This window comes from Octopus bimaculoides, chromosome 16, assembly GCF_001194135.2.
Source record: "Octopus bimaculoides isolate UCB-OBI-ISO-001 chromosome 16, ASM119413v2, whole genome shotgun sequence".
Lineage (NCBI taxonomy): Eukaryota > Metazoa > Mollusca > Cephalopoda > Octopoda > Octopodidae > Octopus > Octopus bimaculoides.
In genome coordinates this window covers 29858480-29877915 of record NC_068996.1, presented here as the reverse complement: position 1 = coordinate 29877915, position 19436 = coordinate 29858480, and the positions used below count along the sequence as shown (strand labels likewise).

At 34.5% G+C, this 19436-nt stretch overlaps 1 protein-coding gene across 4 annotated transcripts in view; it reads left to right on the top strand.

Annotated features, from left to right (window-relative positions):
• Positions 1-19436, top strand: part of LOC106867789 (nuclear pore complex protein Nup98-Nup96) — a 114383-nt gene that overhangs the window by 48476 nt on the left and 46471 nt on the right. For 3 of the 4 annotated variants that reach the window (XM_052973670.1, XM_052973668.1, XM_052973669.1), the window contains exons 8-13: positions 793-958; positions 2567-2865; positions 4014-4167; positions 12429-12464; positions 16481-16636; positions 17745-17814. In XM_052973670.1, the coding sequence (XP_052829630.1) occupies positions 793-958; positions 2567-2865; positions 4014-4167; positions 12429-12464; positions 16481-16636; positions 17745-17814 (881 nt within the window). The remainder of the gene's footprint in view (positions 1-792; positions 959-2566; positions 2866-4013; positions 4168-12428; positions 12465-16480; positions 16637-17744; positions 17815-19436) is intronic. The other variant, XM_052973671.1, reaches the window with a different exon arrangement.

Here is a 19436-nt window from a genome sequence, read left to right as displayed (position 1 = left end):
ATAATAATAATAAATGTGAGGTGAAGAGTTTGTTTCTCAGCCACATGGATTCAGTTTCAGTCCCATTGCATAACACCTTGGGCAAGTGTCTTCCACTATAGCTAGTTCAATTAAAGCCTTGTGAGTGAATTTGGTAGATGGAAACTGAAAGAAGCCCATTGTATATGTGTGTGTGTGTGTGTACATCATACATACATACGTACGTACATGTGTGTGTTTGTTTCTTCGTCTTAACATCACATGATAGTTAAAAATGAGTATATTGTCATGCAAGGAGTGTCCTTTATCTTCAATATTCTGCAGAAACATGCCTGGCTATGGAGAAATATTATTTTGCTTGGAAACTAGTGGGGATTAGTGACAGGAAGGGTATCCAGCAGTAGAAAATTTGCCTTTGTTAACACTGGCCTATACAAGTATGAAAAAGTGGACACTAAAATGATGATGATGATAAATATCACCAATTTCTAACTCACCACTTCAGACTAACCATCTTTATACTCAAAAATAGAACAAAATAAAATCTGAGAAATTCAGTAAAATGCAGAAAATAAGCACATATAGTGCAAACGGGAAGTCTTTTGATGAAAAGGTTCTAAAATAAGGTTTGACTTTGTTTCTTGCACAGAAGAATACTTAGGTCTAGTTTTTTATCTTCAAACAACACTATTTGAATTGTGATTTCATGTGGTTAAAGATCTGCCAATAGTTGCAGTTTTTTGTAGTATAAGAATTTGAGTTAATGATTTAGAAAATTTTTTAATCAAACCTTTTTATCAATTTTATTGGCAGGAACTCAGATTAGAAGATTATCAGGCTGGTCGTAAAGGCAAACAACAACAACAATCACTTGCTCAGCCTCAACCTCAACAACCAACAAGTTCAAATTTATTTGGTACCTCAACTAGTCAGGCAACAACTGGATTTGGCTTTGGTCAGAATAAGACAGCTACAACCAGTAAGATATTAATGGAATAATTCCCAATTGAATTGTTTGGTTCATAGTGACATTTTAATTTCTTTGATAGTGAAAGAGGATTTAATATTTTACACATTGTATCAATTTCAGGAAAACTTCAAAGCAAAATAGTTTTAGATTTAATGAAGGAAGACAAATGAATAACATATTGAAATGCCACTCATGGAGTTCTTAGTTCATCTCAACTTTAACATAACCTTTCACAATCTTATATCAAGTAATTTGTAGAAACAAATGTAGACTGATTATCAGAACCCTATACAAGTAATATCGATCAATTTCATCTGTCAAATACCACAAAAGTTTGATATTAGCAAGGTTCAATAGATAAGAAAAGAAAACTCCAAAATATAATGATAATTTTAAGAACAAAAGTTAGATACAAAATAAAGGTAGATATTTTTCATTTTGTTATCTAACACATTTAATGTTTATTAACAAAATTTATATAAGTGTTGCAAAATGTTCTCTTTGGCTTAACTACATATTTACAAATATTGTACACTGATAATCAATACTATCAATTTCTACTGTAGGTTTTTAATTCCATTATTACTATATTTCTAACTAAAATAGTAGGATCTTTTCTCTTTTGCTTATTGTTTTCAATTTTTAAAATTCTGTTTCAATTGTTTTCAAATTTGATGTAGTTTTGTATGTTAATTATGGAAGTGAAATTAATTTTTGCTATAAATTAATAAATAAATTAATAGCTTTAAAGTTTGCAAATTTTAGGTAATTTTAGCCAATCGAAAGACACAGATGTTTGAATAATTGCTACTACCACCGAGGGTTGGCTTCACCCAGGCTTGTGCCTGTATCCATAGTAACAAGCCATACTTACTACTGCACAGCTGTTGATAACAACAGCTATGTCTGTGAATTATGTGGAGAGTACTTGCTCTGCAACCTAGTTCAGATTGGTGGTCCTGGAAAGATTTTGAGAAAGATGAAAGTCTTCTGAATATGTAAATACAACCTAGGAAGGATGCTTATTACCTGAGGAGTGTGTCATGAGACCAGATGTGTTTCTTTATGGAGTGCCACGTTGGAATTGCGATACACTAGAGGAATGCATATGTTGGTTCTTCCTGGAACCACCATTTACAGTGACTTGTAGAGAGCCTATTCTCACATTCTTGAAATTGATGATTATAATTTTCAACATAGAACAGTGAACCACAATGTTGAGTTTATCAACTCAAAAGATGCTACCCAGACTCAACACAAGGCAAAAGCACATGGACCTGTGTAAAATGAAGGAGTAAACAATGCTGTGTGTTTATGTGACACAGGAGATATGAAAAATAATTTGTTTGAGAAGCTCCTAGAGTGTATCTCAAATTTTTGTTTTTGAATTTTCACTTTAAAAAATGTATAGCTTACACAAAATCACTTGCAATTTTTGTTTGTAATTTAATGTTCATTTTTTTTTTTTTCAATAATTTTTATGTTTCCTTTTTGTAAAGAAAACTGCAATTTAGATCTGATATGTAAAGAAGACTTTTTCAAAACGATATATTTGAATCATCTATTAATTTATCCTGACAAAGCCTTTTTATCCATATATAAATATTTCTTTTCTAGCTGGTTTTGGAAATGCTAGGGGCAACACAAGTCTGTTTAATCAAAACCGTGCACCACTGACCAGTACAGGACTGTTTGGCCAACAAACCAAACCATTGTTTGCAAATCCAACTGATAGCTTGAATACAGGTTTTAGCTTTAATCTGAATCCGAATACTGGCAGTTCTTTGTTTGGCCAAAACCAGCAACAAAACAAGAGTTTGTTTAGTAATACATCTCAGCAGTCAAATCTGTTTAGTACAACTACAAATACACCTACATTTGGAACTGGAACAACTGGTTTTGCAACAAACCAAACAGTAAGTTACTTGACTATATTTAATTTGTTCTTAATTTTATTTTTTTAACAAACTGAATTAATGAAGTTGGGGTGACATAAACTGATCTATAAATTTTCTTTAATTAGCAAGCCTTTTTAGCTTTATAATCCATGATTTACATTGGTATTTACCTAAATATTTGATTATTTTGATTAAAACTGTTATTTTCACCCTAAAAATTTCTGCGTGAAATCTTAAATTTTTCAGGAAAATTTAGTGAATTTGGTAATACAAATAATGAGTAATAACATAGGTGTAAAAACTTGTGATAAAGACTCTAATTTATGTATGTATGATTTCTATACACTAATCAATAATTTCAGAGTACAATATACTTGCATTTATTTTAAAAGATGGTGACTTTTTACACTCACAGCTTTTGTGCTGTTAGTTTTACTGTTCAGTTGTTGCTGACATAAAATTGAATGCTTCATATTCAGAAAAGTGTGGTAGACAAAAACTTTCTATATTTTCCACAACTGGATGTCCTCCTTGTCACCAACCATCACCTATTTCTTAGTAAGGTATTATTCCCCATATCTAGACATGTTTTCTCAGAAGATTGGAAATAAAGGACGCTACTTACATGATGGTGACATTCCTTTACAAGTAAAGTTGTAAAGTCAAGGCAAAGAGACAGTAACACATGCACTCACACACACACAAATGATGGGCTTCTTTCAGTTTCCATCTACCAAATCCATTCACAAAGCTTTGGTCAGCCTAAGGTTGTAGTAAAAGATACTTGCCCAAGGTGTCACACAGTGGGACTGAACTAAGAACTGTGTGGTTGAGAAGCAAACTTCCTACCATATAGCCATTCCTGAACTTTTGTGAATTAAAAATTTTGAAATCCTCATTGCTTTTATTACATGCTTAAAGAAAAATAGTTATTTTTTAATGTAAGATTTTATTCAGCCTAAAATAGAAACCATGGAAATATTTATATAAATTTTAGGGATAAGAAAAGAAGATATTTGTACAGTTTCAAGGTGGTTTGTCATTGTTGATTTCTTTGTCAATTTTTCCTTTTGGGGTCAATTATTGGTCATTTTACTGATGTATTCATCTCAAGATGTTTAAAAAAAAATTTCTTCAGTCTTGTTCTATTGTTGCAATACTTTCAGAGTGGAGGCCTATTCGGAAACAAGCAAATACCATTTAGTACACCAAGTACCAATACTGGCTTCCAGTTACAGAATACTGGCAATAACCCTTTCAATAAACCAGCTACAATAACTCCTTTTCCATTTGGGTCAAATAGCAGCACTGGTGTATTTGGTGAATAACTTTTCTATTATTTATGTATTAAGTCTTAACTTGAATGTATACTCTTAAACATATTTAAGCATATTTTGCAAATAAGCTCATTTTCTTTGCATGTACATCTTTTTTGAAATAATTTGAAGTTGACTGGTTCTACTTATATCATCTAAAATATTATTGCTATTTGTTTCATAATAATGCAACACTACTAGACTGTTTATAAGTTTACATTTTTAGTTAACAAGCTTCTTAATATGAATGTAAACTTTAATGATGATTTTCAAAATTACTTCTTTTTACCCAATAGAATGTTATTTTAAAGTATTTACTTCTTTGTTTGAATATTAATGGCCCTTACTCTACATGATATTTGAGTGCTGTGAATTTTTGAAGATATCCCCTCCCCATTTTTTTTTGTCTTCTATTTTCTGAAATGTTTCACTTTGATGGATAGAAACTGGATACCACTTTCATGTTGTCAAGCAGGGAGTGTGAATTCTAAGTAATTTTGAAAGAAGACATAAAAATCTGCTTAAATATAAAGCAAACATAAACACATACTTGAATATAGTTAAACACCCAAGCATTTTTAGGAATAGTGTGTGTAAATTTGATTTAGAATTTTTTTTGTGTTTCAAATTTACCTTGTTTTTATTTAAGTAATTTTCATTTCCCTGTAAGATGTGTAACAAATTTTAATTAATTTAGATTGTATATAATTATTATGTGTTTTTGGTATTTATGTATGTATGTGAGTTTATTTCATTTAGTTGGTGTATATTTCAATTCCTAGTTTTCTTCAAAGACAAATTTCAGTATTTTGTTCTGTTTTACCTTAATTGTACATCTATTTCATTCTATTTTACCTTTATGGTACCACTGTCTTATGTACATTAAGTTCAAGTGAAAGCAATCTAGTAATTTCCACAATTTTTCTCCATTTAAATTTTGTTGTATACTCATTGAATATTAGCTATTAACTCATTTTCTATGCTGATGTGTAAATAAAATTTAAATAACATATTTTGTTGAATTTACCTGTATTTATCTGTAATTAGATTTGCTTTGAGATAAAAAAAAATATGAAACAGATGTGATTAAGAAATTATGTTCCAAAATATGTTGATATATAAAAAAAAAAGTTGTTCACGATTATTTTAGAATTTAATTGAAATGCATTGGGTGTATTTTGGTTAGAAATATAGTAACAAAAGGGTTAAATCCATTAATACTTGCTGGATTATATCTTTAGTCTTATCATTTCTTAAAGTCCTATAGTGCTTTCTCTATATAAATCTCTCACTCTGTTAGAAACTAGAGATTTTGACAAAATGCATTTAGTCATTGTCATCTTCATCATTATTTCATGTTCACTTTTCCATACTTGCATGGATTAGATGGAGTTTATTGAGGCACATTTTCTACAGTTGGATGCCCTTCTTGATGCCAATCCCCATCGGTTTCCAAGCAATGTATTCTCTTTGACCAAACATGTTCTTGCAGAATAGTGGAGATGACTGACACTGCTTGTATAACAGTGATACTCATTTACAGTTATTACATGATGTGAAGAGATGGGGACACATATACACGATGGACTTCTTTCACTTTCTGTTTTAGCCTTGAGCCAAAGCAAAAGGCCTAAGGTGCCATGCAGTAGGATTGAATCCAGGCCCATGTCGTTAGGACACAAACTACTCACCGCAGAGCTATGCCTCTGTCTCTAATATAAAAATGACAAAAATATAATTATTGCATGAACTTGAATGAAATTTGCTGATACTATATGAAGGTTGGTTTAAAAGTTAATAGGCTGACCAAGATACTCTCAGAATGTGACCAAATGAGCTTTTTTCAACATAGTCCTCCTTGTGATCCACACACACACACACACTTCCACTGGTGTTGTAGTGCTTGTATTCCATTGATGAAGCTTTTAATCCTGTTGGTCAAAAAAGTCTTCAAGAGCAGATATGATGTCATCATTGCTGCAATACTGGTTCCTACCCAAGTATTTTTTTGATGTTGGGGAAAAGATGATAGTCAGATGGAGCCAAATTAGAAGAATAGGGAGGGTGATCAACTATTCAAAGCTATAGTCACATACAGTAGGCATTGAAACCAAGGACTTGTGTGCTAGAACATTGTCCTGATGCAACAAGACTTCTTTTGTCAGTTTTCCTGGGCACATGGTCTTGATAGTCTTTTGTAACTGCCTCAGCAAGTTGGCAAAGTGCTCTCCATCAATGGTATGTGTCCCCCTTTTTGAGATAGTCATTAAACACTTCCTTTTGCAACCCCAAAAAACTGAGATCATCACCTTCTTTGGAGCAGGTGAGGTGGGGTGTTTCCATTGCATTGATTGTCTCTTTGTCTCTGGCTCAGAGTAATGAATCAAGCACTCATCTATGTCAGCATGCATGTTGTTGGGGGCTAAACCGTTTTTTAGCATGTACTTGATCCAGTGCTAAATTTTGTCCGTTTTCAAGAGAAACCACCATTAGTTACTTTTTTGAAGTCTTTGAATGGTCAGATGTTAGTTTACTGGGAAAGAAACAATGCAGTTATTAATGTTTAGCACACTGATTTGTCCCTAGAAATGTTTCCCTTGTCACTGCATTATTTTTGAGGGAGAAAAAGACATGAGCATCTACTCTTTTAAAATGGTTATAACTTGCATTGTATTGCATATACAGACCTGATTTGTTTGCATATTAATAAAGGAATGGATGAGTAATATTTTGATGTAATGCATTATGTTCTACATGCATGTTTTGAAATTGCAAAGAAAAGAAAAAAAAGAAACAAGCAAAAAACAAATGTGTTGACATATTTTAATTATACCTTGAATATTGTCTGTGGATGCAGTCTACCTTGTAGTACCTCTGGAAGCAGGGGTATGGACAGAGTGCCCTATCACATTTTCTGCACATGAACTGAGTCTGGTAGTGCTTATTTTCTCTGTTCAAACAAATAGCACAATTTGGACAAGAAAGCCTGCCAGATTTCAGGTGCTTCGGATTAATGATAGGCTGGCCTTCTGTTAACACCGGCCTTTCTGAGGGAGGGGCTTCTGTCCTCCTACCTTTTGTGTGAGACACACCTGACTGGTAGAGAATGTACAATTTTAGCCTGAACTTTGTTCCACCACTTGGTACATCTGTACAGCACCATGTAACATGTTATCTGCTTGTCTATTCTGTGCTGTGACCCTCCCCCAATGTGCTGAAAGTAGGGCTACACAGCAGATGGTTTGTACACAATCCTGGTATGATCTTCATGACACTATGAACGAACTTCTCTTCTGAAGGTCTCAGCAGACTGGGCAGTCGTCAGAAGATTCACAGGCCTTTTGTCATAGCAGGAAATGTACAAAATGTGTCCATCTCTGTGTGTGATGGGGAGATCGCCTGCTTGTGGTCTTGCTACTTTAATTTCACTGAGCACAACCTGACAGTTTACACACTGTGCCACATGCCCCTGTTCCATGTTGGGTCAGATCCTGAAATAATGCAGGCAACGAAAATTCTACATGTAAATGACATGGTCCTTATTTTGCACATTCTCTGACAGGGAGGAAACCACTTTATGTGCAACACCAGCTACCCTTGGTGCCTAGACTGTTTCTTGGCCGAAGTACAGCTGCCAGTTGTAGACATACCCAGTTTTCACGTCAGCCTGGCTCCACTTGGTTGGTTTTGCTGGAATGTAGATTAGTAAGCCTATTCCTCCTTTGAAAAGAATCATACTTTTATCCGCTGAAAGATCCTTTCCAGGATAAAAATATTTCTGCCAAAGTGGCCCTAGCTTTTCAAAAATTGGCTGCATCTTATGTGCTCTATCATGCTCAGGGTGATTCTTTGGTTTTGCTTTGTAGTTGTCTGAAAGATGGAAAAAGGACAGGATTTACTATAAACATAGACTCCATCCTCACCATCACCTCCATTCACTTAACCGTCGATATCTAAGTGAATCCCTCAAAATCATCATCTGAGTTGGAATCAAAGAAAGCTTCATCAGATGCCGGAGTGGCCATTTTCATCCAGATGAAAAACAACAAAACCTATAGTTTATTTATAAGATTGTCTACCTTGTAGCGAGTGAATAATAATGCAAATGGTGTCAGAAAACAGTTTATCCTTTCTGAATCAAAAGTAGGCTGTTTCCAGCTTAGAATATCTGAAAGAAACTTTGTGAAGTGTTTATTTTAAGCACCCTTCTCAAGGTGACACAGTGCACCTGCAGGTACAACGGAGAAAACTCATATGGAAACTGATTGTGACAGGAGTGTGCTAACGGTTAATGAGTCGAAATTGATGAATGCAAGATTACAAATGTCTAGCATCAGTTCTTCATAGCCTATGAACTTTTCAGCCTACCCTCATATAATGATCATTAGTATATATTGTGAATAGGATTTTTACCTGTTATGCCACTTTCACCTGCCCATGTAGGTTGAATACTGGTAAAATAATTAGATATTAATAGTTTCACAATAGTACATGATTTCAATTTCTGGGCATTGATTTCTTGTCTCAGAGTTGAATCTTTGTTTGAGTTAGTCTCTTTAATTTGAAGCTGTACAACTCCCATTGGAAAAAGTATTCTGAGATATGCCTTTGTCTCCTGCATTTTGAGATTTTGTAAAGCCCAACTGAATAGTGTTATTTACTCTTATTACAATAATTATGCTCTCATAAACTTACCATTATGCAGAGATTTTCTATTTAAACCAGCCATATCTGGCCCAAATATTTTATGTTTTATGTTCTAACTGACCATATCTGGCCTCTAACATCTATCCTACACTGTCATTCTAAAAATGAACAGTCACATCATCAAAATCTTGAATCTGCAAGATAATGTATGATTCATTCGAAACATTGTGAATAAATAAGCATTATATTTAAGAGTAATCTGAATGCTGAAGGATTAAAAATATCTATAAGTTTGTACTTTTAATCTTTACTTGTCCCTAACAAATGCATCAATGTCATGCCAACTATGTGATAACTCCATTCTTCCTCAGAATTAATAAATCCTCAAACCACTTAAATAACTGATGAGAGAGCAAAACTGAGTGGTAGAAGCGTTGTGTCCCACCCACATGTAACAACAAACTTTTCACACACCCTACCCCAAGAGACCGAACTACATCTCTTTTAAACTGCATCTTTCTCTTCCTTACATTTCTTCTTCATAAACTATGTCTCCCACTCCCCTTCCCTGCCCTCACTGCCCTGCTCACAGTATTGCTGCTTCTCCCCCCCTCCCACCTGTTTTTATACCCATGTTTTTGCTAGTCACTTCGTCCTCACTTCGTCCTTACGCCTTCTTAGCAATATCTGACTGCATGTATTATGACTTCCTTACTCTACCATCACATTTATGCTTTGATCCATGTATCTCCTCTACAGCAGCATATCTGTTTCTGCCCTCATTCTTGATCATTCTCCTTTTGCTTTTCTTTCTGACTAGGTAACCAAGTACCTCCTTTACATCAGTGCACCTGTTTCTGTCCTCTTTCTTGTACCACCCTCCCCCTTCCTCTCACTCTCTCTTTCTCTCTCCCTCTGTGTAACCATGTACCTCCTCTCTATAGCAAGACTGCCTTTTCTGCCTTTTAATTTCTCTGTTATCTTACCTTTCATCATCTGATACCGGATCACCTCCTCCAATGCTCCCTCTGTTATAACAAGGCACCTGTTCTGTCTCTCTGTCACACTCTAATCTTTCATCATCTGACACAAGTTCCCCTCCTTAAATGCCCCTACCTCTCTCAAAATTCTTTGTCTTGTGAATTATTTGGTTATCTTGCCAGTGCTGGTGTCATGTAAAAAGCATCCAGTCCACACTGTTAAGTGGTTGGCATTTGGAAGGGCATTCAGCTGTAAAAATCATGCCAAAACTAACCTTGCCTGTGCTGGTGCCATGTAAAAAGCACCGAGTCCACTCTGCTGAGTGGTTGATGTTAGGAAGGGCATCCAGCTGTAAAAACCCCACCAAACTACCAAAACAAACACAGTAGCCTGTGGTAGTCTTCTACTTGGCCAGCGCCAGTCAATCATCCTACCCATGACTGCATGGAAGACAGATATTAAACAATGATAATGATGATGATTTCAGTGTCATCTTTAAACAGCAAAGTCCAAATTCATTTTTGTAATTAAATCATAAATAAATAATATCATTAAATTCTAACTCACCACTAGAGGTAGTAATTGCCATTATGCTTCAAAATCAAAAGAAAAAAATATGCTGGAGATATTTGTTTGATAAAACAGAAAAAATAGACAAGCATGTTGCAAATAAGAAGTCTTTTGACTGGAAGTTCTAACACAAAAGGCAAATCTTTGTTTCTTGTGTAGAAAAGTACTTACCAACAACATTTGAGCTGTGTTTTCATGCAGTTTAGGATTTGGAGGTGGTTTAAAAGTTAAATTTATATTTAAATTTAATTCTGTATTCAGAACTATATTTTATTAGACATTTTAAATGACAAATAGAAGCACTGATTTGGAAATTTACAAATATTTGAAGCATTATAACTTCACCATCTCATAGCTTCATGATTTTGATGACGTGACTGATTATATTTTCAATGACAGTGTGAGAGTCTAGATCTGACCAGTTTGAACATAATATAGACAGAATATTTTGGCCAGATATGGCTGGTTTAAATGCATTGTTTTTAACATTAATTCTAAACAATAGATTTGTTGTCTCATGGAAAATTTGAAGTTATTCAGCTGCAACAAAGGTGTTTTTTTCTTTTCTACTTCCAGGCAGTGTATCTAGAACTACAGTATCCATTGTTACTCACGCTATTTTTTTTCTTTTCTTTTTTGGGGAACATATCACCACTATTTTTAAGAGGTTAAGTAATCATGTAGACTCCATTATTGGCTTGAAAGGAAGTACACTAAACTTAGTTTTTGAGTTACATTTATTTAGGTTTTTCATTTGTTACTTAAAAGTTAGTGGAGATGTAACAATATAAAGTATTAGTGGTGTAGTAATATTATTAAGGATTAGAGGAAATACAAGGAGTAGTAGCAATGTAACAATATTAAGGATTAGTGGAGATGAAGCAGTATTAAGGGTTATTGGAATAATAGTATTGATGGTTAGTGGAGGTGTAATTATATTGAGGATCATTGGAGATACAATGATATTAACACCTTGATTTTTGTTCCTAAGATGATGTCTCTCCTGTTCTATATGTGCTTATAGAGTCTGCCAAAGGCAACTTGTGCTTTAGTGAATGTGACATTTACTTTGTCATCAGTGACAACATTTCTGGAGAGTGTGTTGCTAAGATGTATGAGAACATGTGGAACAGAAACAGAACCACCCTAGAAACACTGATTAAGGTGTATTGAGCCATAGTTCTCAAATTTCTGCTCTATGGCTGTGAAACATGAGTGGTCTACCAACATCATGTAAGGGAATTGAGCCATTTCCACTCACCTTGCTTCAGAAAACTTGGTATAAAGTGGGATGGCAAAATCCTACTGAGGAACTCATGTCTGTTAGTCTGTCAAGCATCTACACCATCTCAATACAATCATAGCTTCTTGGTAGGTTATGTAGTTTGCATGTCAGACCACCAACTTATGAAGAAACAATTATATGCAAATACTTCCAAGGAGGCCAGAAAAGGAAGTTAAAAAGCTTCTCTAAAGGCCTTCAGCATAACCATGTCACATGGGGGCAAATAGCACAGGACGGGGGCAAGTGATGATCAGCTGTTCACAAGGGAATTCATACATGTGAAACCAATAGATTTGCTGCAGCTAAGCGATGCAGAGAGGCCAGGAAAACCAGTGCCATCCAATTCTTAGCTACTATCACCGTACCCTGTCCATCCTGCTGGAGAAAGTTCCAGGTGCAGCTTGGCCTGATCAGTCACTAACACTCTCATGAAGCCTGACTCCTACTTCAGGATGACTAGACAGTCCTTGTTGCCCTGACAGATGAACAAGAATGATTTTGAAAAATCAGTGGAAATGTAATAATATTGACAGTCAGTGGAGATGTAATGATATTGAGGATCAATGGAGAGGTAGTGATATTGAAGAGCAATGTTAATGTAATGCAATTGAGGATTAGTGGAGATATACTGATAATGAGGGCTAGTGAAGAAGTAACAATATAAATTTACCTTTATCATTGGAAGCAATAAACCATAATATTGTTATAGTTAGTTTTTCACTACCAAATTATTTAATAGCATATATGAATTTTTTTTTATTTTCTCATGCTATCAATACAAGGTAATACTAATTTTGGATTTGGAGGCTCAGGATTTGGTAGGTATTTTGAATACTTTATTGTATTCTCAGTTTTGTGAATAAGTCATTTTTATATTGTTTTCAGTTATTAGAAGTTAGATGTGGCATAATTTTATGTGTATATTTTAATAAATAAGCACTTCTATTCATACATATTTGCACTTCGGAATTTTAAGATTCATAATAGTTTACTGAATTATAGAATAACATTTATGAGAGCTGTTTACATTGACCACTACCAACAATTGTTTAACTTTTAAAGCAGGTACTGTATTAAGCATCTTGAAAATAATATTCTGAATTTTCACACTCCTGTTGAAACCCAATTTGTTGTTATGTAATCTTGAATTTATGTTTGGCTTCAGGAACTGATGTGGAATAATTGTTTTACATCTAGAAATAAAATCCTTTTCATCAATTGAAAACAAAGCAGTTTTTGGTAGTGGTGGTTCACTTGTTATTCACTTTGTATTTATGTCATTTGTGATGATAAAAGTCAGAAATTCAGAAAGCACCTTAGAATGAGTTTGTTTCTTCAAATGCTTACATTGTATTTACTTGTGATGGTCAGAATTTTGTAAAAATTGATATTGTAGAAATGATTTAGTTTTCTTTAATTGTAAATAGTCATTTGTGCTAGAAATGTTGTGTGTATGGTTGTTAATTACAATGATAATTTAAAAACAGATAATTTTAAGAGATAATTAAAAGAAAGAACATGTATTAGGATGGCAGAAACATCTAGCCCATGGCGGCGAGCTGGCAGAAATGTTGGCACGCCGGACGAAATGCTTAGCGGTATTTCGTCTGCCATTACGTTCTAAGTTCAATTTCCGCCGAGGTCGACTTTGCCTTTCATCCTTTCGTGGTTGATAAATTAAGTACCAGTTGTGCACTGGGGATTGATGTAATCAACTTAATCCCTTTGTCTGTCCTTGTTTGTCCCCTCTGTGTTTAGCCCCTTGTGGGCAATAAAGAAATAAGAAACATCTAGCCCAGAGTTGCACCATCAGACTCATCACAGTCCATGCTGTTGTGTGAGAATTTTGTCAGCTATATAGGTAGGTGGCCCTTGGCAGCTTTGGTGTTACAGTAGAAAAGCCTGAAACTGCTGCAGAATTGCTTCACTGCTTGATGAGATATTGACTCCTGCATTCAGGGACTGAGTGCATCAGCAACCCTCAGCACTCAAGTATTTATTTGAATGTGCAAGCATCACAACAGGGGGAAAAAAAAAATCCTTGACCTTTCTGAAGCTTTCCCATACTAGAATTTATGGTTGGGCAAAATTACTCACTTCAGTAACTATATAAGCATGCATGTATTGACAAAAATTTTGATTAAAGAAATCACCTGAAAAATTATAAAAATTCAGCAACATATGCATAGATTTTAAAGTAATTGTTACAGAATTTAAATAAACAACAGAGGAAGTGATTAAAGTTTTTCTTACACTCACATGACAGGTTTCTACACTGTTTTTTGCCTACCAGATTCACTTAAACTGCATTAGTTTTGAGCTATAGTATGAAAACATTTCATCAAAGTGCTGTATAGTGAGAGTGAATTTAAAATGTGTGGTTGTGAAACAAACTCTTGAACCATACAACCACATGTCAGTGTATACATTCATGCATGTACATGTGCATATTGTCGTCATAATTTTAGTGTTTACTTTTCTGTGCTTCATCATCATCATTATTTAATGCTCATTGTCCATGCTGGCATAGGTTGGATGGTTTGACCAGGGCTGGTAAGCTGAAAGGCTGCACCTAACTCCAGTCTGATTTGGTATAGTTTTCTGTAGTTGGATGCCCTTTCTAACACCTACCACTCTGAGAGTGTAGTGGGTGCTTTTACATGCCACTGGCACAGGTGCCATTTGTACGAAACCAGTACATTCTATGACTGCAATTTTACTTGGCTTGATGGGTCTTCTTCTCAAGAACAACAATGCCAAAAATTATTTGTCATTGTCTCCATGAAGCCCAACACGTGAAGGGAGCTTTTCATGTGCCACTGGCATCAGCCACTTTGCCTCTGTGAGGCCCAAAACTTGAAAGGTGCTTTTTATGTGCCTGTCATATGTGTATAGGTGCCAGTTACATGACACTAGCATCAACCATGACTATGATTTCACTTGGCTTGATGGGTCTTCTCAAGCACAACATATCACCAAAGGTCTTAGTCACTAGTCATTGCCTCTGTGAGGCTCAAAATTCAAAGATCATGCTTCACTACCTTGTCCCATGTTTCCTGAGTCTACCTCTACCACAGGTTCCCTCCACAGTTAGAGATTAGCACTTCTTCACACAGCTGTCCTCATCCATAAGCATCACATGACCATACCAGCACAGTCGTCTCTCTTGTACACCACATTTAACACCTCTTATGTCCAACTTTTCTTTCATGATGCTGACACTCTGTTGAATATGCACACTGGCATTGTACATCCAGCGAAGCATACTGGCTTCATTTCTTTCAAGCCTACACATATCCTCAGCTCTCACAGCTTATGTTTCATTGCCGTATAGCATAGCTGTTTGCACACAAGCATCATACAATCTGCCTTTCACTTTGAGGGAGAGGTCCTTTGTTGTCAGCAGAGGTAGGAGGTCTCTGAACTTTGCCCAGCCTATTCTTATTCTCATAGCTACACTCTCTGAGCATCCAAAGTCAGATACCCTTCCTGATGCCACCCACCACTTATTTCGAAGTGAAGTAAATAATATTCTAGATATTTGAACAAGAAACAACTTGAATGTGGTTACACAGAGACATGGAAATAAACGACAAGCAAACAGTAGTTTGCATGGACGTGCACATACAATGAGCTTCTTTCAGTTTCTGTTTAAGTTCATTTACAAAGTTTTTGGTGGCCCAGGATTATAATAGAAGACACGTGCCCAAGATGCTGTGCAGCGGTACTGAGCTCGAAACCTTGTCATTGGGAAGCAAACTTCTTAACTGCAGTTACACCTGAACATTTGTGTGTGTGTGTGTGTGTGTGTGTGGCTATGTATACACCCATGTCTTTGAGAAATAGTTTATAACAATGGCATAAGTTTTAGAGGAGCAGGTAATGTTGATTAACCATACCCTTAGTATTTGACTTGTACTTAATGAAAAATTAAGGTAACCCAGGTGGAAAATACAAACTAAGGGACATAAATGCAAAGCATTCTAACTACATTAGTTCACTTTTCATTTAAAAACAAGCTGTTATAAAAGGATATTAGAAATGATAATTGCCCCCCCCCCCCTTTTGTTATTATTCAATCCATGGAAGAAATCATAGAGTGCCATGGGCTGTAGAGAGGTAAGGCAAAAGTCTGTTTGTGTGGTCATTGGCTTGTTCAGTCCATATGATGCTGATGTATACATCTTCCATTTTTTCAGGATTAATAAGTCCTAGCCATATAGTTGGTATCAATTAAATCAGTTATGTAATCCTTTGTCAGAATTTCCTGTTTATTTGAATTTAGTATTATCAGAAAGGTACTATGTTTTATGCATAAAAAATACATGGGTGTATTAGACACTGCAATTCTAGCTGTGCATATTCAGGAAGGAAAGTTTTTAGTGCATTATAAGCATGTAATGTAGGTCCAACTCCACATATATCACGGTGAATTTTTGAGACTTTATTTTTTTTTGCAGAAAATATGTTTTATGTGTCATCAAATACAGTAAGTGAAATGGCCAAATGTAACAGCATTGTACAGTTGGCTGTCTGGGCCAATATACAGTTCTATTTCACTTAATGTATACCATGAAAACCAATACATAAGTTTTTTTTATTTTTAAACTTATATCAAAAATCATATTACTGATATTTTATGGTTTATATTGTATTAGCTTTTTTTATTTAAAATTTATGACATATAGTGCGTTTATTTTATTTTTAAAAAATTTTTATTTGTAAGTGATTACTGCGGTATATATTTATGCCATCACATATTTATTAAAAGATTACAAGCATTTTTCTATTTAGAATCAGTTCATGTAATTAAACTTTTCTTTTTAACATCTAGGTACATCTACAGGAACAAGTATCTTTAATAACAAACCATTTGGTACTAATAATGCATTAAACCAAAGTACTAATTTCAATTTTCCAAATACTGGGGCCATTCCACTTGGAAATCAACCTAAGCATTTTGGACTTACCCTTGGTGCTAGTTCAGCTGGTAAATATTGCTTTCACTTTCTAAAGTTTATAATAAATATTGTTTTTGTTTAAGTATAGAATAATTCTTCCATGTCTGATTGTTTGAAGTTCAAATAGTTAACACCAACCTGGTTTAGCCCTTACACTTGCCCTCCCACCCAGGATTTGGATGTCATGGATAGGTTTGAAGTAATGATTTTGGTGTAGATTTTAGAAAAATTTAAGCTAATTCGTACATAATCCAAATGGAAGAGGGTCATTGGTGCTTAACCCCAAGTCAACTGTGATTGAATAGTCTAATATATAACTGTATATATGAGTATGTCACTTTAATGTATATCAGGAACCATGTTGTTTAATGCAGCCTTTATTTAAGAAGGAAGGACGAGATTTGAGACAGATTTGGGTTCTATATCTAGCAGGTCAAACAACTGTATAGGGGTTCCCTTGAATGTAGATTTATATCCAGCTTTAGCAACATAACTTGGTTATGAAGTCAGTTGTAGTTAGGACTATTTTGCTTGCTCTTTGTGAAGGATATATGATGCAATTTTTGGGGGAAAATAAACATTATACAATAATGCAGTTTATATAGTAAGGGGTGCATTAAATGGTCAGGTAGTCAATTTATACAATAAATAATATTTACTGTCTAGAGAAAAGAGAAGGAAAGCAATGATCATTGAGTGAGGTGTAGAATAGATAGTTTCTGTTGTAGAAGTCTTAAAAGTGTAGAGTTCATTGTGGCAATAAAAGCATGCAGGAAGAAGGTGAATTAAAAGGCTGATTTTTAGTGAAGTCTATTTCATTTGTAAGATCACTTCACCAAGAGAAAGCCCAATTTGGTAAGTAGTTAATTAATTTGTTTCTTAATAATGTTAAATATTAGTGTTTTGCCAACTCTTGGAAGATGCTGGATGATATGAAAGCTAATTTGTTTCATGGGAACGACTGGAATGAAAAGTGACCTTTTTTGCATGGTGTCGGTTGTAATATACAGGAAGTTAGTTTAACTTGGTAACTTGGATTTCAGATGGAACAGTCAGTATAGGAGTGCAAATATTTTAAAGTTGTTCTGTATTTTTTAAATTTTTTATTCTTTTATGCATTTTTTGATTCAATTTCAGGACTAGGTTCTACCTTTAATAATACAGGATCAGGATTTAATCCTGGAGGTAATACATCTACTCTAGGAAGGTAATTGAATATTCTATTTTAATTTCAAATTATGGCAGTAACAAGCAGATTAGTTAATGGTAATTGTTTTGCTTCAAGTTATTGATGTTTTTTGTAGGAAGATGAGGGTTTTGTGTTGACTTGGGTTGCATGTTGATTTTTATTGTCACATCATTTATGAGGCCCAGCATTTTAAAATTCAACCTAGCTTTTTCTTCTTGTTCTTTGTTTTTAAATTGTAGATACTTTTTAATAGAAAAAATTCTGATATCATTTCTTTCTTAAATTACTTATTCACTACCTTATCATTTAATCTTATCAATATACAGGATTACACTTAATGCATGTATAGTTGCTAGGAGTGATGGGCTAACTTGTATCTTTGTCTGCTAACTACTTGTAAATGTGCTAAAAGCAGTCTTTTCATTTTGTCTGTGTTACAAGAAATTTCTTGACCTAACCCTTTGCCTGTCTCGTGTATCACGATATACAGAATATATTTCCTTCATTGTATATGATACACTTTCCCAACTTTTTTCAGTCACTAGGGTAACTTAGGACTTATGAAAAGAAAGATTTATATTGCTCAGAATGTATGAAACAAGAGCTAAAAATCTGAAAACAAACATGGACATTTAGGATAAACTTATGAAAATGATTTGGACTGGTAAAGGATTGATGCAGACTTTGTCCTATTCACCACATGAAACGGAACTTTCTGAAAACCCGGATCTATAAACTGTATAATCCATGTTGGTTCATTATCACTTTTTAAATGAATAATTTCATTATTGAATTCTGTTTTGTTAACATTAAATCATAAGAAATATATATTATTTACTGGGATATTGGTTTATTCTGTGTCTTAGTAAATAATATATTTTATTCTAAATGCAGGCCCATTACATTTTCAACAAACTTTAATATCATATTTTCTACTCCTAAACTGATGGTTGAATAGATAAGAGTATGCGTTCAAAGTGTTATTAATGTGCTTTTCTATACTTTCTGTCATATTTTCCGTGCTATATACAAAAATATATTAGCTATCAATTTGAAAATAATCCCTGGTGACCCTGTAAATAAAATACATCTCAAAGATTGTTTACAGAAGATCTATTACCTCTGTTACTATTTTTGATGAAGTGATAAGGAATTTAAAGAAGTCACCCAGTTACTTCTTGTCTAAATTGAGCCAGTAGTTTAATTGTTTTCATTTGGTGAAATGACTGACCTATACTAAGCATAATATAAAACCAGAAAAGCACTCGGAGAGCGCAGACCTCTACCATGCAACTCATTTCCACCCATATACACGCATGCTGAAAACCGCCCAATTTCCCAAACTAACACTGGCAAAAACAACTTCCTTGGTGGGGGTAAAAAAAATAATAACACGGCCATATGATTTTAAGAAAAAAGAACCCTTTAAAAACAGGAATCATCTGAAACATTTCACAACTATCAACATCATCAGCAGCATTGTCATTGCTTCCACTTCAACCAGATACACTGCCATCAATGTTATCATGACGGTTACCTGAAACAGTCAGTTTCACCACCACAACCAGTATAACCACTGCAATACCACCATCACACAACTAACACTATCATCAACACCACTGTTACCACCATCACCTCAC